Source organism: Bombina bombina, chromosome 2, assembly GCF_027579735.1.
Source record: "Bombina bombina isolate aBomBom1 chromosome 2, aBomBom1.pri, whole genome shotgun sequence".
In the NCBI taxonomy this organism is placed as follows: Eukaryota; Metazoa; Chordata; class Amphibia; order Anura; family Bombinatoridae; genus Bombina; species Bombina bombina.
This window is the reverse complement of record NC_069500.1, coordinates 1,354,906,340-1,354,925,575: the sequence shown is the minus strand read 5'-3', so window position 1 is coordinate 1,354,925,575 and position 19,236 is coordinate 1,354,906,340. Positions and strand designations below refer to the sequence as shown.

Genomic DNA, 19,236 nt, shown 5'->3' with positions numbered 1-19,236 from the left:
AGAAGATATCCCTGGGACACAATTTCTAAAGCCCAGGGATCCTGAACATCTCTCGCCCAAGCCTGAGCGAAGAGAGAGAGTCTGCCCCCTACTAGATCCGGTCCCGGATCGGGGGCTACCCCTTCATGCTGTCTTAGAGGCAGCTGCAGGCTTCTTGGCCTGTTTACCCTTGTTCCAAGCCTGGTTACGTCTCCAGACTGATTTGGATTGGGCAAAATTCCCCTCTTGCTTTGTAGCAGAGGAAGCTGAAGCGGGACCACTCTTAAAGTTCCGAAAGGAACGAAAATTATTTTGTTTGGCCCTCATCTTATTTGATCTATCCTGAGGGAGGGCATGACCTTTCCCTCCAGTGATGTCTGAAATAATCTCCTTCAGTTCAGGCCCGAATAGGGTCTTACCTTTGAAAGGAATGTTCAAAAGTTTAGATTTAGATGACACATCAGCAGACCAGGACTTAAGCCATAACGCCCTGCATGCTAAAATGGCAAAACCTGAATTCTTTGCCGCTAATTTAGCCAACTTAAGTGCCTTAATTCTGTCCATAATTTCCTCTAATGGAGTCTCCATTTGAAGAGCCTCTTCTAGAGCCTCAAACCAGAAAGCAGCTGCAGTCGTTACAGGAACAATGCACGCAATAGGTTGGAGAGAAAAATCTTGATGAACAAAAATTTTCTTCAGGAGACCCTCTAATTTTTTATCCATCGGATCTTTGAAAGCACAACTGTCCTCGATAGGTATAGTTGTACGCTTAGACATATGCTTGGACCCAGGATAAGATAATAAAGGTCTTTTAATGAAGTTGGTGGCTGGAGTTTTTTTGAAGTTTGTGGATTCTACAGAGACCTGGCAAGTCTGTCACTCCGTGCCCCACAAAAGAAGATAGAGGTATGCTGTTTTCCATTCTTTAGATTTTAAAACATCAGTGTAAACAGGAACCTCTAAGTATCTATCCATTTTACACATTTTCTCTGGGACCACTATAGGATCACAATCATCTAGAGTTGCTAATACCTCCCTAAGCAATAAGCGGAGGTGTTCAAGCTTAAATTTAAAGGCCGTCATATCAGAATCTGTCTGAGGAAGTGACTTTCCTGAATCAGAAATTTCTCCCTGAGATAACAAATCCCTCGCCCCTTCAGAGCATTGTGAGGGCATATCAGAAACGGCTACTAAAGCGTGAGACGGCTCAGCATTTTTCCTTAACCCAGAGCTGTCCAGCTTTCCTTGTAAACCAGGCAGTTTGGATAAAACCTCAGTGAGGGTTGTATTCATAACTGTGTCCATGTCTTGTAAAGTAAATGAATGTGACGCACTAGAGGTACTTGGCGTCACTTGTGCGGGCGTTACTGGTTGTGATACTTAGGGAGAGCTAGATGGCGAACCCTCATTTACTTCTGACTTAGAATCATCTATTGCTCTATTTTTAAGTGCTAATATATGTTCTTTATAATTTATAGACATATCAGTACATTTGGGACACATTCTAAGAGGGGGTTCCACAATGGTTTCCAAACATATTGAACAAGGATTTTCCTTGGTATCGGACATGTTAAACAGGCTAGTAATGTAACAAGCAAGATTGGAAAACACTGTAATCAAAGTAAATAACACTTAGAAATAAAACGGTACTGTGCCTTTAAGAGAAAAAAAGCTGCACAAGTTCTGCAAAACAGTTTTAAAAAGCAGTAAACTTAACGAAATTTTTACAGTAGTATCTTACAGCCTTAGTAACTTTGCACAACTATGCAAATAAACAATTAACCCCTTAATGGCAAAACCGGATTGAAAAAACGTCAAAAACGGTAAAAAAGACTTTCAGCACCTTGCCACAGCTCTATTGTGGCGCCTACCTGCCCTTCAGAACGATTTGTTGGTAAAAAACCTCCTTTACAGCCCTCAAACACAGCAGGAACCTCTAGAGAAGCAGTTGGATGACTCTAAGGAAAAGAATCTGCGCAACTGAGGCGCGAAAATAGGCCCCTCCCACCTCACTCGATGTTTTGAGGCCTATTACAAAAACACCTGACTGTCTCTTAATTAACCATGTGGGTTAAAAAACCCTAACACAAGCCACAATGACCCCTTTAGTCCCTTCAAAAAACGTTATAATTGCATCATTTACTGAACAAACAAAAAACGTTTTTTCCTAACAGTGTCACCAGTAACAAATGAGCCCTTCAAGCAAGCTGAAATTCCTATCCAAGTGTCTGAATACAGCTTACCCTTTCCCCATGGGGATATTGCCAGCCTTTTCTAGAATAAACACAGTCTGTCTAGAAAAACATAGACTGAACATACCTCATATGCAGCTTAGCATGCAAACCGTTCCCCCAACTGAAGTTTTCCTGTACTCTTCAGCCCTTGTAAGAACAGCAGTGGATCTTAGTTACAAAGTGCTAAGATCATAATCCTCCTTGCAGAAATCTTCATCTCTTTTCTGCCAAAGAGTAAATAGTACACACCGGCACCTTTAAAATAACAAACTTTTGCTTGAGAAATAAAAAACTAACATTTTTGTCACCACACTCACTCTGCACTTCCTAGTTGCTTAGAGTAGGCAAAGAGAATGACTGGGGGGTGGAGCTAAGGGGGAGCTATATAGGCAGCTCTGCTGTGGGTGCTCTCTTTGCCACTTCCTGTAGGGGAGGAGAATATCCCACAAGTAAGGATGAATCCGTGGACTCGATACATCTTAAAAGAGAAATTGATAATAGGAGTAAATTAGAAAGTTGCTTGCATGCTCTATCTGAATCACAACATAAAAAATTTGGGTTCAGTGTCACTTTAAAAATAATAATAATAATAATAATAATAATAATAATAATAATAAGTAACCTCGCATCCCGAGGAGACCAAACGCCTTATGTCCTTCTGAGACCCACAGACGGCCCCCTATCAATAGTATCTTAAGATAATAGATCAAGAAGCATTAACAAAAAGAAGCCCCCCGCATAAAGAAAGAGTTAATAGTTCAGCCAGTAAGACAGAAACAGACTTGTTCTGAAAAGTGAATGAATCAGAGATAGAACCCTGTATCATTGTAAAGGATACATAGGTAAACAAGGCTCATATAAAGGCGAGCAAACGGAATAACAACCAAAGCAACAAACATAAAACCCGACACCTCCATGCAAAGAGCAAGTGAAGGAAAAAATTGAAACTTAACGATCTAACAAGCAAACCTCAGCTTCAACCGTCTAAGCCCCAGAAATAAATCCTCATCTGAGGAACCAAGACCATTTGGAAAACAGATTTTCCAACCAATGCAGAAAAGAAATACTGCTTAGACCAAGATATCATCTTGAAAAAGGGTGTGTGTACAAGCGCTAAGGTAATCCCCAAAGCTGTATCCAAACAGAGATCCTAACCAACCTCCAAAAAATATGCACAAGTAGTAAGAAGTGAATACAGCGCCAACAAGAGGCCAAGGGATAAATATACTCACAGAGAGATAAAAGAAGATTATTTAATGAACCATGTTAAAAAGCATCAGTAATAAAAGACTATATATAAAAAATGTAAAAAGCACATATAAATAAAATTACAAATACAGGAATATCTTATAGAAGCGGCTCAAAGGGCCAAAGCTGATAATTACAATAAAAACAGAGGTAATAACAGGTGATCAGTGTGAGTGGTACACCAGAATAAGAGTGTATACTGATAAAACAGAATTAGCCTAAGTGCAACTGTAGCAAGTGCATCAAGCAAAAAACTAATAAACAATAATACAAACAATAGTGTTCAAAATTAGTGTTACAAAAATAGTGTTCCAAAAAATAGAAAAATGCACTGCAGTGCAAAAAAAGGGGGGTAGCAAAATAATTGTATAGATACAATCAAGTAGTGAGTGAGTGCAAATGGATATAAAAATGCTAGCTACTTAATCCAGTGAGGTTAAGATATAATTAAATAAAATACACAATATGCAATAACATAAAAAATATAATACACAATATGCAATAACATAAAAAATAAAAAATAAAATATAAAATATAATCCAAAAAAGTGTTCAAAAAGTTGATCAACAAATGTTAGTGAAGAACAAAAATAAGTCAATCAAAACTAAAAAATGCAAAAAAAGGGTGATGAAAAGCAAGGTGAAAGTGAGGAAATTGATTCCTTCCAATGTTAGTTACTTTAACAGATCCAAATTCCTGAGTGTGGTTGCTGAAGTAGCTGATTGGATCCTAGCACCTGTCAGCTGCTCCTATGGTATCCTAAAAAGTGTCCCTGTAAAAAAAAGAAATTCACAACATAGTGTATCCAATATGAGAATGAAGTAAAGATTAAAGTAATGCTTACCAATATGTCAACGCGTTTCTGCCCTCAAAAAAGGGCCTTTCTCAAGACTAGTCTTGAGAAAGGCCCTTTTTTGAGGGCAGAAACGCGTTGACATATTGGTAAGCATTACTTTAATCTTTACTTCATTCTCATATTGGATACACTATGTTGTGAATTTCTTTTTTTTACAGGGACACTTTTTAGGATACCATAGGAGCAGCTGACAGGTGCTAGGATCCAATCAGCTACTTCAGCAACCACACTCAGGAATTTGGATCTGTTAAAGTAACTAACATTGGAAGGAATCAATTTCCTCACTTTCACCTTGCTTTTCATCACCCTTTTTTTGCATTTTTTAGTTTTGATTGACTTATTTTTGTTCTTCACTAACATTTGTTGATCAACTTTTTGAACACTTTTTTGGATTATATTTTATATTTTATTTTTTATGTTATTGCATATTGTGTATTATATTTTTTATGTTATTGCATATTGTGTATTTTATTTAATTATATCTTAACCTCACTGGATTAAGTAGCTAGCATTTTTATATCCATTTGCACTCACTCACTACTTGATTGTATCTATACAATTATTTTGCTACCCCCCTTTTTTTGCACTGCAGTGCATTTTTCTATTTTTTGGAACACTATTTTTGTAACACTAATTTTGAACACTATTGTTTGTATTATTGTTTATTAGTTTTTTGCTTGATGCACTTGCTACAGTTGCACTTAGGCTAATTCTGTTTTATCAGTATACACTCTTATTCTGGTGTACCACTCACACTGATCACCTGTTATTACCTCTGTTTTTATTGTAATTATCAGCTTTGGCCCTTTGAGCCGCTTCTGTAAAATATTCCTGTATTTGTAATTTTATTTATATGTGCTTTTTACATTTTTTATATATAGTCTTTTATTACTGATGCTTTTTAACATGGTTCATTAAATAATCTTCTTTTATCTCTCTGTGAGTATATTTATCCCTTGGCCTCTTGTTGGCGCTGTATTCACTTCTTACTACTTGTTCAAGATATCATCTTGGCCAAGGAATACAGCAAAACTTTTGAAAAACGATTACAGATAAGAGGGGTACCCAAAACTTTGGAGAATAGTATGAAAGTTTCCATTTCATGAGTAGGAACTAAAGAAACTTTATCAAGGTTTATAGGACAGAAAAGATCTGAAAGTACCCCCTAATTCTTGGAACAACAAATAGATTGGAGTTCCCATCTACCTGAGACTAACAGGGATCCTAGGAACATAGGACCTTCACAGATACTGAGGTACCTCAAAATCAAGGAGAATACGCAAGAACCCCTTCCCGACCCTAGGTGAGAAGAAAAGGATTAATCAACGGTAACCACCCTACCAAAAGAGGTTAAATCCTTCGGCCAATATTGTCAGCCCAGGTGGTACAGCAACTGAAGCCTACCAGGAAGCATCAGATGTCCCAGCAGACAAGTACGGACCCGTCAACAAACCTCAAACTGAACTCAGGCTGAAATTAAACTCCCATGAGAGTCAGAAACCCCCGCCCCTCCAAAGGGACACGCAGGAAAACCAAGCCCTAATGTTAAGCAGAACCATCCATACCCGTTCCAGGCAAGAGACATGGTCCTAAGCCGGAGTCCTCAAAAAAAACGGAACTGATCCTAAGATCTAAAGCCCCTGAGGAATCCATAAGCTGCCTCCTATGGTTCGGAGCGCACCAAGACAATGCCTTCCGCCATCTAAAGTCCTTAGATGTAAAGTACCTAGCAAAATCCACAAACCCAAGAGTCTAAAATAAAACTCCAGACCGGTTTAGGAAATTGGCAACCAGTACACCCTTGGATCGCAAGGTAATCCATGTAGACAGGCTGAACGACCTGACCCACACGCTGAAAAGATAAATGGTCAATTTCCTGACCCCAGACAGGCGAAAAGACTAACTGACCCCAGACTTCCTACCGTCAAGCCCAAAGGGCTAGATCTGCAATAAGTTTGGCGGATAGCACCCGAGAGTCTAAAGACCATGGTATGACAAAGGTCAGTTCTTATCTTGAGAAGACGACATCCTTAAAATAGAATAACAACAGGAGCCTCTCAGCTCGTGGTAGAAAGGCAGGGTAACCCCAGCACTCCACGTACTAGAGCAAACGAAACACTGAGAAAAGGAAGAAGGGCATGCCCGCACTTCAAGAACAAATGACCCAACCCAAGACAGGAGGGAAGGAAACATTGCCACCGCAAAAGGAATGCGACTAGGCTACAAGATTCATCATCAGGAAGATACCGCAAATGACGACGCAAATCGTCCACTACTCAAATACTAGACCTCCGGAATCAATCACGTCTCCAGACTACAAAGGAATGGAAACCTATAGTTCAGAGTCCCCAGGGACCCTAGGAACCACGAGGACGTCTGAAAAAGTCGATCACACATCCCAAGCAAAATTGCCAGGGAAAAAAAACCCCAAAAAAACTTATATCGGAGCTCACAACCTTCCCACCAGAAGCGTATCTACGCCCCATACTTCATAATAGGATCCGAGCCCGGAATCCACAACACTAGGCCATAATAGACATTTTTAGAATCCGACAGGATAATCAGCACCATGAGGGTGACATGAACCCAAGAAACAGAAGACAGCGCCCGACCAGTACCTGCCTGGTGCAAGAACACTCCAATAACCGTCTAAGGTCCAAGAAAAATCGACCCGAAGGTTCGATAATATGAACTAGAAAACAAAACCTTGGTCTTAACCAAAGTGTGCAACTTCCGAGGAAGTGCCCATGCGACCACAAAATCACAAGTTATATCAGACGTGCGCTTATACAAAACAAATCCAATACATCCTATCCAGATCAAAAATAAAAGTAAGGCAGCACCCGCGGGTGAACGCCCAAGGAAAAAGGGTACGCCAACCGGACCAACCAATCAGAGGCCCCCTTCACCAAAGCTCAGAACTGGAACCGATACATAAAAGAAAGAGAAACAGAGACATCAAGGAGATTAGCTTCATCCCCAAACATCTAACCCAGTTTGCCATCCGGCATCTAAGGCCTCGGATCCCTCGACCCACTAGGACTGGGATCCTCTAGTAACGCCAAAACATGCCTTAGTAGAACACAAAGACGTGCCAACCTATAACGGAAAGCAAAATTATCCGTCGCCGGATCGACAAATGACTCCAGCCCCAAGGTTGGGGCCCCTGAAGATTCAGAAGCCCACGCTTTCCCAGGAGGCCGAACTGAATCGGGCGATCCCACGCCCAACGGCCCTGGTTGACAGATAAATATATTTCACTTGGGAGATACAAATTGCTTGCGTAGCAAAGGAAAGTTCTGGGACACGCGCCTCACAGGACCTACACTCCTCAGGGGCGGATGGCTCAACGCACTCTGAGGACCCTGAATAGGGAAAAAGAGTACTCTGGAACGGCAATCGGAACATAACTGATGGGCATGGATAACCCGGGCTATTTCATATTCATCACAAGATGCATTCTCCGCATCGGAGAAATCCGTCTCTAAAAAATTAGAATCCTCCATCTTGTGATTACAAAAATGACACACTAATTGGCACCTTCTTTACACCCCCAATGGCTGGGGCACTCACCACCTCCTGTGAACCAGACAACCAACGAGCAGACTCTGTCGTCACACAGTCAGCATACAAAAGTGAAAAGCAACGTAACCGCACCTGGTCACGAGGTGCAACGTGCAAATCATAAAAAAGGGCGCTCAAATCTAAAGATTGCGCCAAGTGATGATAAGGCCGTAATGTTGCCGAAAAGCCATGAGCCTAAAGTATTACTACACATCAGCAGATAGAACCACATAACAAAAATGATTAAAGTCCACCCTGTTCAATAACCCCCCTCAGGAGATATTAACCCATGATTCCTATTTTAAGATAAAAGGAGTCCCACTGGGACCCTACCTTCTCGTCAACATCACGTTCACATAATGAAGTAAAATGAAACGATCTTAACGGAATCTATGCCGTGGAACAGGAACACGGCACTTCAATTGTGACAGATAGTAGCTTCGCTTCTGACATGGACTTGAGTGAATAAAGGCAGGCAGCGAAACGCGTCAACGTTGATTGCCAAGGAGTTGTTAATATGAGTCTGGATGGTTTCGCAGAGACGACACTCCCTTCATCTCCAGACTCTAACCTTCATCCATGCCCTCACTGAGAGGCTTACAGGACTACTTAAAACTCCAGTCCTATTTCGAAGAGTACTACCCCCAATAGGTGACTATGTTCAAACTTCCGACACTTCTCTGCCAACCTCCTGTGACTAAAGGCAAAGAATGACAAGGGGATGAGGGAAGTGGGGGAGGTATTTGAAGCCTTTGGCTGGGGTGTCTTTGCCTCCTCCTGGTGGCCGGGTTCTGAATTCCCAAAAGTAATTAATGCAGCTGTGGACTCTTTCCATTAAAGAAGAAAACAAGCTTCTTGAAGAATAACCTACCCCCTACCAGAGCCTCTAGATAAAAGACTGAATCAACATGTCAGATTGGATGAGGGAAAGGATAATAAAACTGCTGGCCCTGACAGCATTCTCCAGAGCATATAAATAGGCCTGGTAATTGGCTTAGCTGTCTTACAAGCAGAGGGATAAGTGTTAAAAGCACTGAAGCAAAACAAATACTATTGAATTATTTATAGACGAAACCAGAGGAACTCTGATACTGGGTGGAGGAAGAAGATGAGCCCTGTTCTGATGAAAAGGAAATCAGCTTTAAAAACACTCTTGGACTTCTAGTCCTGAGTAAAAAAAAAAAAAAATGTTCTTAACCACCATATACATATTGGAAAACCAAACCAGAATTAAAAACTTCCTTGTAAAGAAAGAGTTAAAAAGTCTGGAAATAGAAATTATGTCAGCCGACCAAGATTCTAGTTATGCTTTCAGGAAAGAACAGCTAAAGATATACTCTAGCATAAATAAATGAATAACAAAAAAAAACATTACAAAAGAAAGCATAGTACACAGGCAGAATCATAAGATATCTGCCCATAAAGACTACACAACCAAAAGAATAAGCAACAGCCACATCAGCAAAAGAAATTGAGGTAAATATAACAAATGGCCCCATCAACCTTAGGAACAGTTTCACACAATTTATCATTAGCAGCAGGTAAAAGATATTAAAAAAAAAACGTAACTATTAAACCTTGCAGAAGGATTAAAAGAGTCCTTAAACCAGACCATTCCCTATAAACCATGTCAGAGACAGCATCAGGGATAGAAAATCCTAATGGAGTTTAACAACAGTCCTACACACTGAATTTAAACAAATACAAGATTTATCCTCAGAAACTTTAACCCCTAAACTAAGTAAAAGCTCTTTCAAAAGAGAATGAATATGTTCAATTTTAGAGAAGAAAGAGGAAGTAACAGATTCAACAGAAGGACTCCTCATTACCAGAGGGATCTAACCCTTCTGAAGACATAGCATTATCCCTGACTTCGGGAGACATAGTACTAGGAAAATCTGAACTGACTTGTTACACTTGCTTGAAGGTGGGAGAGCAGCCAGCACCTCAGAATCATCAGTTTTGATGTAAAATTTTTCACACTGGGTGATATCTCAATAGCATTCTACTGTAATGAACAAACAGAAGATGCGCAGAGCCTTTATTTTTTCAAAAAGGTACCGATAGTGCAGAATTATGTAACATTAATACCTATGTTTACCTTCCCTCTAAAATTGTATGCTCTAACTGCATCATGAAAAAAAACAAAAAGCCACTTCTTTAAAACAAAATACTTATTACGTATATATATATTTTTAATAAGGATGAACAAATTAACTTTAAAACATCAAATCTAAACTCTGCAAAAGGGAAAAAAAGTGGGGAAAACCACACAAAAACAGAGTGTTTTGTTTTTTTTAATACTATGTTGAATGGTTTTTCCATAATGCACAAAAATGTGTAATATAACATGATATTGTTTTTAAATTTATGTCATGTAAGGTGTATGAATGCCGTAAATTAACAAAATAATGTGTTTTTCCAATGTTCTGGTAACTTAAAGGGACAGTCTAATCCAAAATAAACTTTCCTGATTCAGATAGAGAATGTAATTTTAAACAATTTTCCAATTTACTTTTATCACCAATTTTGCTTTGTTCTCTTGGTATTCTTAGTTGAAAGCTAAACTTAGCGCTGCGGAATCTGTTGGCGCTCTACAAATAACTGATAATAATAAACCTAGGAGGTTCATATGCTAATTTCTAAGCCCTTGAAGGCCACCTCTTCTCTCAGGGCATTGACAGTTTTTCACAACTAGAGGGTGTTAGTTCGTGTGTGTCATATAGATAACACACTGTGCTCACGTACGTGGAGTTCCAGTGAGTAAGCTCCGATTGGCTAAAATGGATGTCTGTCAAAAGAACTGAAATAAGGGGGCAGTTTGCAGAGGCTTAGATACAGGGTAATCACAGAGGTAAAAAGTGTATTTATACAACTGTATTGGTTATGCAAAACTAGAGAATAGGTAAAAAAGGGATTATCTATCTTTTCAAACAATAAAAATTCTGATGTAGACTGTCCCTTTAATCGTTCCTATGCAAACCCCAGAGCTAAAACCACCTACAACACTTTACAAAATCATTTACCTGTGGTTTGATGCCAGTGAGAAATCTTCCAGTTACAAAACCTCCGGATCGTGGAGTGAAGTCATAAGGCTGAAAACAGGGCAAAGATTTCCCAGAAGGCATAAGTGGTGGCCGACGACCTTCCAACTCAATCTGTCCCAACAAGCACGAAATCTGCCAAGGAAAAGTCAAATATATTAAAAGGGTTCTACCTTAAAAAAAAAAAACAAGGCTCAAAGAAAAAAAAAATATTAATACAATTTAAGTAAAAGTAGCGCAATCCCACGCTGGAAAACGTAGCCAACAGCTATTTTTATTATATCTTAAGGCTCATTGTATTAGAGAACTGTGTACATTCTGCAGAATTGGGATTTAATAGGTTTTACGTTTGCTGTACCTTTAATAAAGCAACTGATTCACTGGAAAGAATAAGCTAGCCCAATTGAAGTGTGTTCCAAATATATACACATCTTTTCAGTACAGAAGGGAAGACAATTAGTAAACCTCTAAAACACGGATGTCCAAACGTCAACCACAGACGACCAGTGGACTGCCTCGCTCCTTTACGTAGACGGTGGGGAACAACCAGGTGTAATAGTGCAGCTAACCCTCGTCTCGCTGGCAATCAATAGCGCAGCTAGTTGGGACAATAGCGTGTCCGGGGTCAGTAGTGCAGCTGGGATCAATAGAGTGGTCGGGGGGGGGTCAATAGCTCGTTTAGCAAGCTCAGCATGGATCATCAATTTTACATTTTTTTATAGTCCTGCTCCACTTGTTAAACATAATACACTAAGTATAATGTAGCCTTGAAAAGGCTAGAGCTATCCTTCTAAAGGCTGTATTATTGAAGGTAGTTTACTTAGTTTAAAAAAAAGTATTGCGGCTGAGCTCTTTTCATTGGTCCGTTTAGCTCCAAGCCTCCATTTCATTTTCCACACTGTTACTAGGACTATACAAGGCTCAGTGCCTGCCCGGTATTCTCATTTACTACAGCTTTTTATATGTATGCATTATCTTAAAAAACTATATGTTTTCTGAACTTCTGAATTTAACTTTGGCTTTTGCCTTTTGACCTCTGTACGGTTTGCTGATTTTGCATTTCATTGCCTGATCTGGTTTTTAACTTTTTTTCGCTCACTCCTGTTATTGATTTTTGGATCACGAGTTGGTACTTCTGCAGCTTGATTGGTGCTGACCCGGACTGCCTGACTTCGTCCTTTAACTGCTACTTCCAGTACTACTGAGATTTCCTTTAGCCTAGCTAACCTTCCAACATCCTTTATTAATGAAAAAAATAAAATCAAAAGAGGTTGTTAAAATAAAACATAGCAGGCTTTCTTGAGGCCTACACACACTGTACTTTAAATATATCCTCTTTAACTCTGTTCGTGTGCAAAAACCCATTTATTGAAATGTACAGCAGCTAATAATTTTTTTACCATTGCACCCCAGATGCACAAAGTACACTTATGAGTAGTGAAGTGTCAACCAGCACCATTTATTAATGAAAAATTGAAATCCTACAGGGGTGATAAACTTAAAGTGAATGTAAACTTTCAGCAATTAGTGCCCGGTGTGACAAAGCCCTTGCAGGAATAGTCACTTCAGCACGAAATAACATAATTTATGTAAGAACTTACCTGATAAATTAATTTCTTTCATATTAGCAAGAGTCCATGAGCTAGTGACGTATGGGATATACATTCCTACCAGGAGGGGCAAAGTTTCCCAAACCTCAAAATGCATATAAATACACCCCTCACCACACCCACAAATCAGTTCAACGAATAGCCAATAAGTGGGGTGAAAAGAAAAAAGTGCGAAAGCATAAAAAAATAAGGAATTGGAATAATTGTGCTTTATACAAAAAAATCATAACCACCACAAAAAGGGTGGGCCTCATGGACTCTTGCTAATATGAAAGAAATGAATTTATCAGGTAAGTTCTTACATAAATTATGTTTTCTTTCATGTAATTAGCAAGAGTCCATGAGCTAGTGACGTATGCGATAATGAATACCCAAGATGTGGATCTTCCACGCAAGAGTCACTAGAGAGGGAGGGATAAAATAAAGACAGCCAATTCCGCTGAAAAATAATCCACACCCCAGCCAAAGTTTAAATCTTATAATGAAAAAAAACTGAAATTATAAGCAGAAGAATCAAACTGAAACAGCTGCCTGAAGTACTTTTCTACCAAAGACTGCTTCAGAAGAAGAAAACACATAAAAATGGTAGAATTTAGTAAAAGTATGCAAAGAAGACCAAGTTGCTGCTTTGCAAATCTGATCAACCGAAGCTTCATTCCTAAATGCCCAGGAAGTAGAGACTGACCTAGTCGAATGAGCTGTAATCCTTTGAGGCGGAGTTCTACCCGACTCAACATAAGCATGATGAATCAAAGACTTTAACCAAGATGCCAAAGAAATGGCAGAGGCCTTCTGACCTTTCCTAGAATCAGAAAAGATAAATAGACTAGAAGTCTTTCGGAAATCTTTAGTAGCTTCAACATAATATTTCAAAGCTCTAACTACATCCAAAGAATGCAATGATCTTTCTTAGGATGTAGAAAGTTCTTAGGATTAGGACACAATGAAGGAACCACAATTTCTCTACTAATGTTGTTAGAATTCACAACCTTAGGTAAAAATTTAAATAAAGTTTGCAAAACCGCCTTATCCTGATGAAAAATCAGAAAAGGAGACTCACAAGAAAGAGCAGATAATTCAGAAACTCTTCTGGCAGAAGAGATGGCCAAAAGAAACAAAACTTTCCAAGAAAGTAATTTAATATCCAGCGAATGCATAGGTTCAAACGGAGGAGCTTGAAGAGCCCCCAGAACCAAATTCAAACTCCAAGGAGGAGAAATTGACTTAATGACAGGTTTTATACGAACCAAAGCTTGTACAAAACAATGAATATCAGGAAGATTAGCAATCTTTCTGTGAAAAAGAACAGAAAGAGCAGAGATTTGTCCTTTCAAGGAACTTGCAGACAAAACTTTATCCAAACCATCCTGAAGAAACTGTAAAATTCTAGGAATTCTAAAAGAATGCCAAGAAAAATGATGAGAAGAACACCAAGAAATGTAAGTCTTCCAGACTCGATAATATATCTTCCTAGACACAGATTTACGAGCCTGTAACATAGTATTAATTACAGAGTCAGAGAAACCTCTATGACTGAGAATCAAGCGTTCAATTTCCATACCTTCAAATTTAAGGATTTGAGATCCTGATGGAAAAAAGGACCTTGCGATAGAAGGTCTGGTCTTAACGGAAGAGTCCACGGTTGGCAAGTAGCCATCCGAACAAGATCCGCATACCAAAACCTGTGAGGCCATCCTGGAGCCACCAGCAGAACAAACGAACGCTCCTTTAGAATCTTGGAAATCACTCTTGGAAGAAGAACTAGAGGCGGAAAGATATAGGCAGGATGATAATTCCAAGGAAGTGCCAATGCATCCACTGCTTCCGTCTGAGGATCCCTGGATCTGGACAGATACCTGGGAAGCTTCTTGTTTAGATGAGAAGCCATCAGATCTATTTCTGGAAGACCCCAGATTTGAACAATCTGAAGAAATACTTCTGGGTGAAGAGACCATTCGCCCGGATGTAATGTTTGGCGACTGAGATAATCCGCTTCCCAATTGTCTATACCTGGGATGTGAACCGCAGAAATTAGACAGGAGCTGGATTCCGCCCATACAAGTATTCGAGATACTTCTTTCATAGCCAGAGGACTGTGAGTCCCTCCTTGATGATTGACATATGCCACGGTTGTGACATTGTCAGTCTGAAAACAAATGAACGACTCTCTCTTTAGAAGAGGCCACGACTGAAGAGCTCTGAAAATCACACAGAGTTCCAAAATATTGATTGGTAATCTCGCCTCCTGAGATTCCCAAACCCCCTGCACTGTCAGAGACCCCCATACAGCTCCCCAACCTGTCAGACTTGCATCTGTTGAGATCACAGTCCAGGTCAGAAGAACAAAAGAAGCCCCCTGAACTAAACGATGGTGGTCTGTCCACCACGTCAGAGAGTGTCGTACATTCTATTTTAAAGATATTAATTGTGATATCTTTGTATAATCCCTGCACCACTGGTTCAGCATACAGAGCTGAAGAGGTCGCATGTGAAAACGAGCAAAGGGGATCGCGTCCGATGCAGCAGTCATAAGACCTAGAATTTCCATGCATAAGGCTACCGAAGGGAATGATTGAGACTGAAGGTTTTGACAAGCTGAAACCAATTTCAGACGTCTCTTGTCCGTCAATGACAGAGTCATGGACACTGAATCTATCTGGAAACCTAAAAAGGTTACCCTTGTCTGAGGAATCAATGAACTCTTTGGTAAATTGATCCTCCAACCATGTTCTCAAAGAAACGATACAAGTCGATTCGTATGAGATTCTGCTAAATGTGAAAACTGAGCAAGTACCAAGATATCGTCCAAATAAGGAAATACCACAATACCCTGTTCTCTGATTACAGATAGTAGGGCACCGAGAACCTTTGTAAAAATCCTTGGAGCTGTTGCTAGGCCAAACAGCAGAGCAAAAAACTGGTAATGCTTGTCTAGAAAAGAGAATCTCAGAAACTGATAGTGATCTGGATGAATCGGAATATGCAGATATGCATCTTGTAAATCTATTGTGGACATATAATGCCCTTGCTGAACAAAAGGCAGAATAGTCCTTATAGTTACCATTTTGAATGTTGGTATTCTTACATAACGATTCAATATTTTTAAATCCAGAACTGGTCTGAAGGAATCCTCCTTCTTTGGTACAATGAATAGATTTGAGTAAAACCCCAGACCCTGTTCCAGAACTGGAACTGGCACAATTACTCCAGCCAACTCTAGATCTGAAACACATTTCAGAAATGCTTGAGCCTTCACTGGATTTATTGGAACACGAGAAAGAAAAAATCTTCTTGCAGGAGGTCTTATCTTGAAGCCTAGTCTGTACACTTGTGAAACAATGTTCTGAATCCAAAGATTGTGAATCGAATTGATCCAAATTTTTTTGAAAAATCGTAATCTGCCCCCTACCAGCTGGGCTGGAATGAGGGCCCCACCTTCATGTGGACTTGGGAGCTGGCTTTGGCTTTCTAAAAGGCTTGGATTTATTCCAGACTGGAGATGGTTTCCAAACTGATACCGTTCCTGTAGGGGAAGGATCAGGCTTTTGTTCCTTATTGTGACGAAAGGAACGAAAACGATAAGCAGCCCTATAGTTACCTTTAGATTTTTTATCCTGTGGTAAAAAAGTTCCTTTCCCCCCAGTAACAGTTGAAATAATAGAATCCAACTGTGAACAAAACAATTTATTACCTTGGAAAGAAAGGGAAAGCAAAGTTGACTTAGAAGACATATCAGCATTCCAAGTTTTAAGCCATAAAGCTCTTCTAGCTAAAATAGCTAAAGACATATACCTGACATCAACCCTAATGATATCAAAGATGGCATCACAAATAAAGTTATTAGCATGTTGAAGAAGATTAACAATGCTATGAGTATTATGATCTGTTACTTGTTGTGCTAAAGCCTCCAACCAGAAAGTTGAAGCTGCAGCAACATCCACCAAAGATATAGCATGCCTAAGAAGTTTACCTGAACATAAGTAAGCTTTTCTTAGAAAAGATTCAATTTTCCTATCTAAAGGATCCTTAAAGGAAGTACTATCTGCCGTAGGAATAGTAGTACGTTTAGCAAGAGTAGAGATAGCCCCATCAACCTTAGGGATTTTGTCCCAAAACTCTAATCTGTCAGATGGCACAGGATATAATTTCTTAAACCGTTTAGAAGGAGTAAATGAATTACCCAGATTATTCCATTCCCTGGAAATTACTTCAGAAATAGTATCAGGGACGGGAAAAACCTCCGGAATAACTACAGGAGGTTTAAAAACCGTATTTAAACGTTTCGATTTAGTATCAAGAGGACCAGATTCCTCTATTTCTAATGCAATTAAGACTTCTTTAAGTAAAGAACGAATAAATTACATTTTAAATAAATATGAAGATTTATCAGCATCAACCTCTGAGACAGAATCCTCTGAACCAGAAAAATCATTATCAGAAACAGAATCAGAATGATGATGTTCATTTAAAAATTCATCTGGAAAATGAGAAGTTTTAAAAGACCTTTTACGTTTACTGGAAGGAGGAATAACAGACATAGCCTTCCTAATAGATTTAGAAACAAAATCTCTTATGTTAACAGGAACACAATGAGTATTAGATGTTGATGGAACATTACTAAAGGAAATATTATCTGCATTAGCAAGTTTGTCATGACATTCATCACAAACAACAGCCGGAAGAACAGTTACCACAAGTTTACAACAAATACACTTAACTTTGGTAGATCCAGCATCAGGCAGCGATTTTCCAGAAGTAGCTTCTGATTCAGGGTCAATCTGAGACATCTTGCAATATGTAACAGAAAAAACAACATATAAAGCAAAATTGATCAAATTCCTTAAATGACAGTTTCAGGAATGGGAAAAAATGCCAATGAACAAGCTTCTAGCAACCAGAAGCAAATAAACAATGAGACTTAAATAATGTGGAGACAAAAATGACGCCCAAATTTCTAAGCGCCAAAAAAGACGCCCACACTATTTGGCGCCTAAATGCTTTTGGCGCCAAAAATGACGCCACATCCTGTGACGCCAACATTTTTGGCGCAAAAACGTCAAAAAAATGATGCAACTTCCGGCGACAAGTATGACGCCGGAAATGAAAAAGAAAATTTTTGCGCCAAAAAAGTCCGCGCCAAGAATGACGCAATAAAATGAAGAATTTTCAGCCCCGGGAAAAAAGTCAATTTTTATGGTAAGAAAAAATTATTTATTCATATGCATTATTCCAAATAATGAAACTGACTGTCTGAAATAAGGAATATCGAACATCCTGAATCAAGGCAAATAAATGTTTAAACACATATATTTAACACTCTAAGCTATGGTTGGGCACTTTTATATAGAGTGTCAAAAAAATAAGACTTACTTACCCCAGGACACTCATCTACATGTAGTAGAAAGCCAAACCAGTACTGAAACGAGAATCAGTAGAAGTAATGGTATATATAAGAGTATATCGTAGATCTGAAAAGGGAGGTAAGAGATGAATCTCTGCAACCGATAACAGAGAACCTATGAAATAGACCCCGTAGAAGGAGATCATTGAATTCAAATAGGCAATACTCTCTTCACATCCCTCTGACATTCACTGCACACTGAGAGGAAAACCGGGCTCCAGCCTGCTGCGAAGCGCATATCAACGAAGAATCTAGCACAAACTTACTTCACCACCTCCACGGGAGGCAAAGTTTGTAAAACTGATTTGTGGGTGTGGTGAGGGGTGTATTTATAGGCATTTTGAGGTTTGGGAAACTTTGCCCCTCCTGGTAGGAATGTATATCCCATACGTCACTAGCTCATGGACTCTTGCTAATTACATGAAAGAAATAGTGGTTTAGGCTGTTTTATTTTTATCAGCAGTCTTAAACATGGGGTGTACTTCCCCTTTAAAACAAACATAAAACAAACAAAAGCCTACTCCTTTTTAGGAGACTAACTATACATGCAATATTTCCTTACTAGCCAGTAATGGGCAGCTAATCCGATCCCAGTTAACAAAACAAATCAAAATAAGCAGAATAGAACAAAGTTTGCTCACCAGTCTCTTGTTTCTACCAGCTATAAATTAAGACATGCAGCAAGGTCTCAAATCCTCCCTCTCTGGAGTAGCCTGCACAATGAGACACTGATTCCTTCTACAGAACTGCTTATAAAGGATCCAAATGATTTAACTAGAATCAGATGTGGTAAGCTACTAAGAAATTAACAGTTTGTTAGAGGGGAAAAAACAATTTATGCTTACCTGATAAATTTATTTCTCTTGTAGTGTATCCAGTCCACGGATCATCCATTACTTGTGGGATATTCTCCTTCCCAACAGGAAGTTGCAAGAGGATCACCCACAGCAGAGCTGCTATATAGCTCCTCCCCTCACTGCCATATCCAGTCATTTGACTGAAACAAGCCGAGAAAGGAGAAACCATAGGGTGCAGTGGTGACTGTAGTTTAATTAAAATTTAGACCTGCCTGAAAAGGACAGGGCGGGCCGTGGACTGGATACACTACAAGAGAAATAAATTTATCAGGTAAGCATAAATTATGTTTTCTCTTGTTAAGTGTATCCAGTCCACGGATCATCCATTACTTGTGGGATACCAATACCAAAGCTAAAGTACACGGATGATGGGAGGGACAAGGCAGGAACTTAAACGGAAGGAACAACTTTATCTGAATGAAAGATCAGATAAGGAGAATCAC

The 19,236-nt window shown here is 39.3% G+C and overlaps 1 protein-coding gene across 1 annotated transcript in view; it reads right to left on the bottom strand.

The window, feature by feature from the left end:
* The window catches only part of POLR1A (RNA polymerase I subunit A), a 364,344-nt gene that overhangs the window by 248,448 nt on the left and 96,660 nt on the right, over positions 1 to 19,236 (bottom strand). The window contains 1 exon segment of the mRNA XM_053704267.1: positions 10,908 to 11,060. Coding sequence (XP_053560242.1) covers positions 10,908 to 11,060 — 153 coding nt within the window.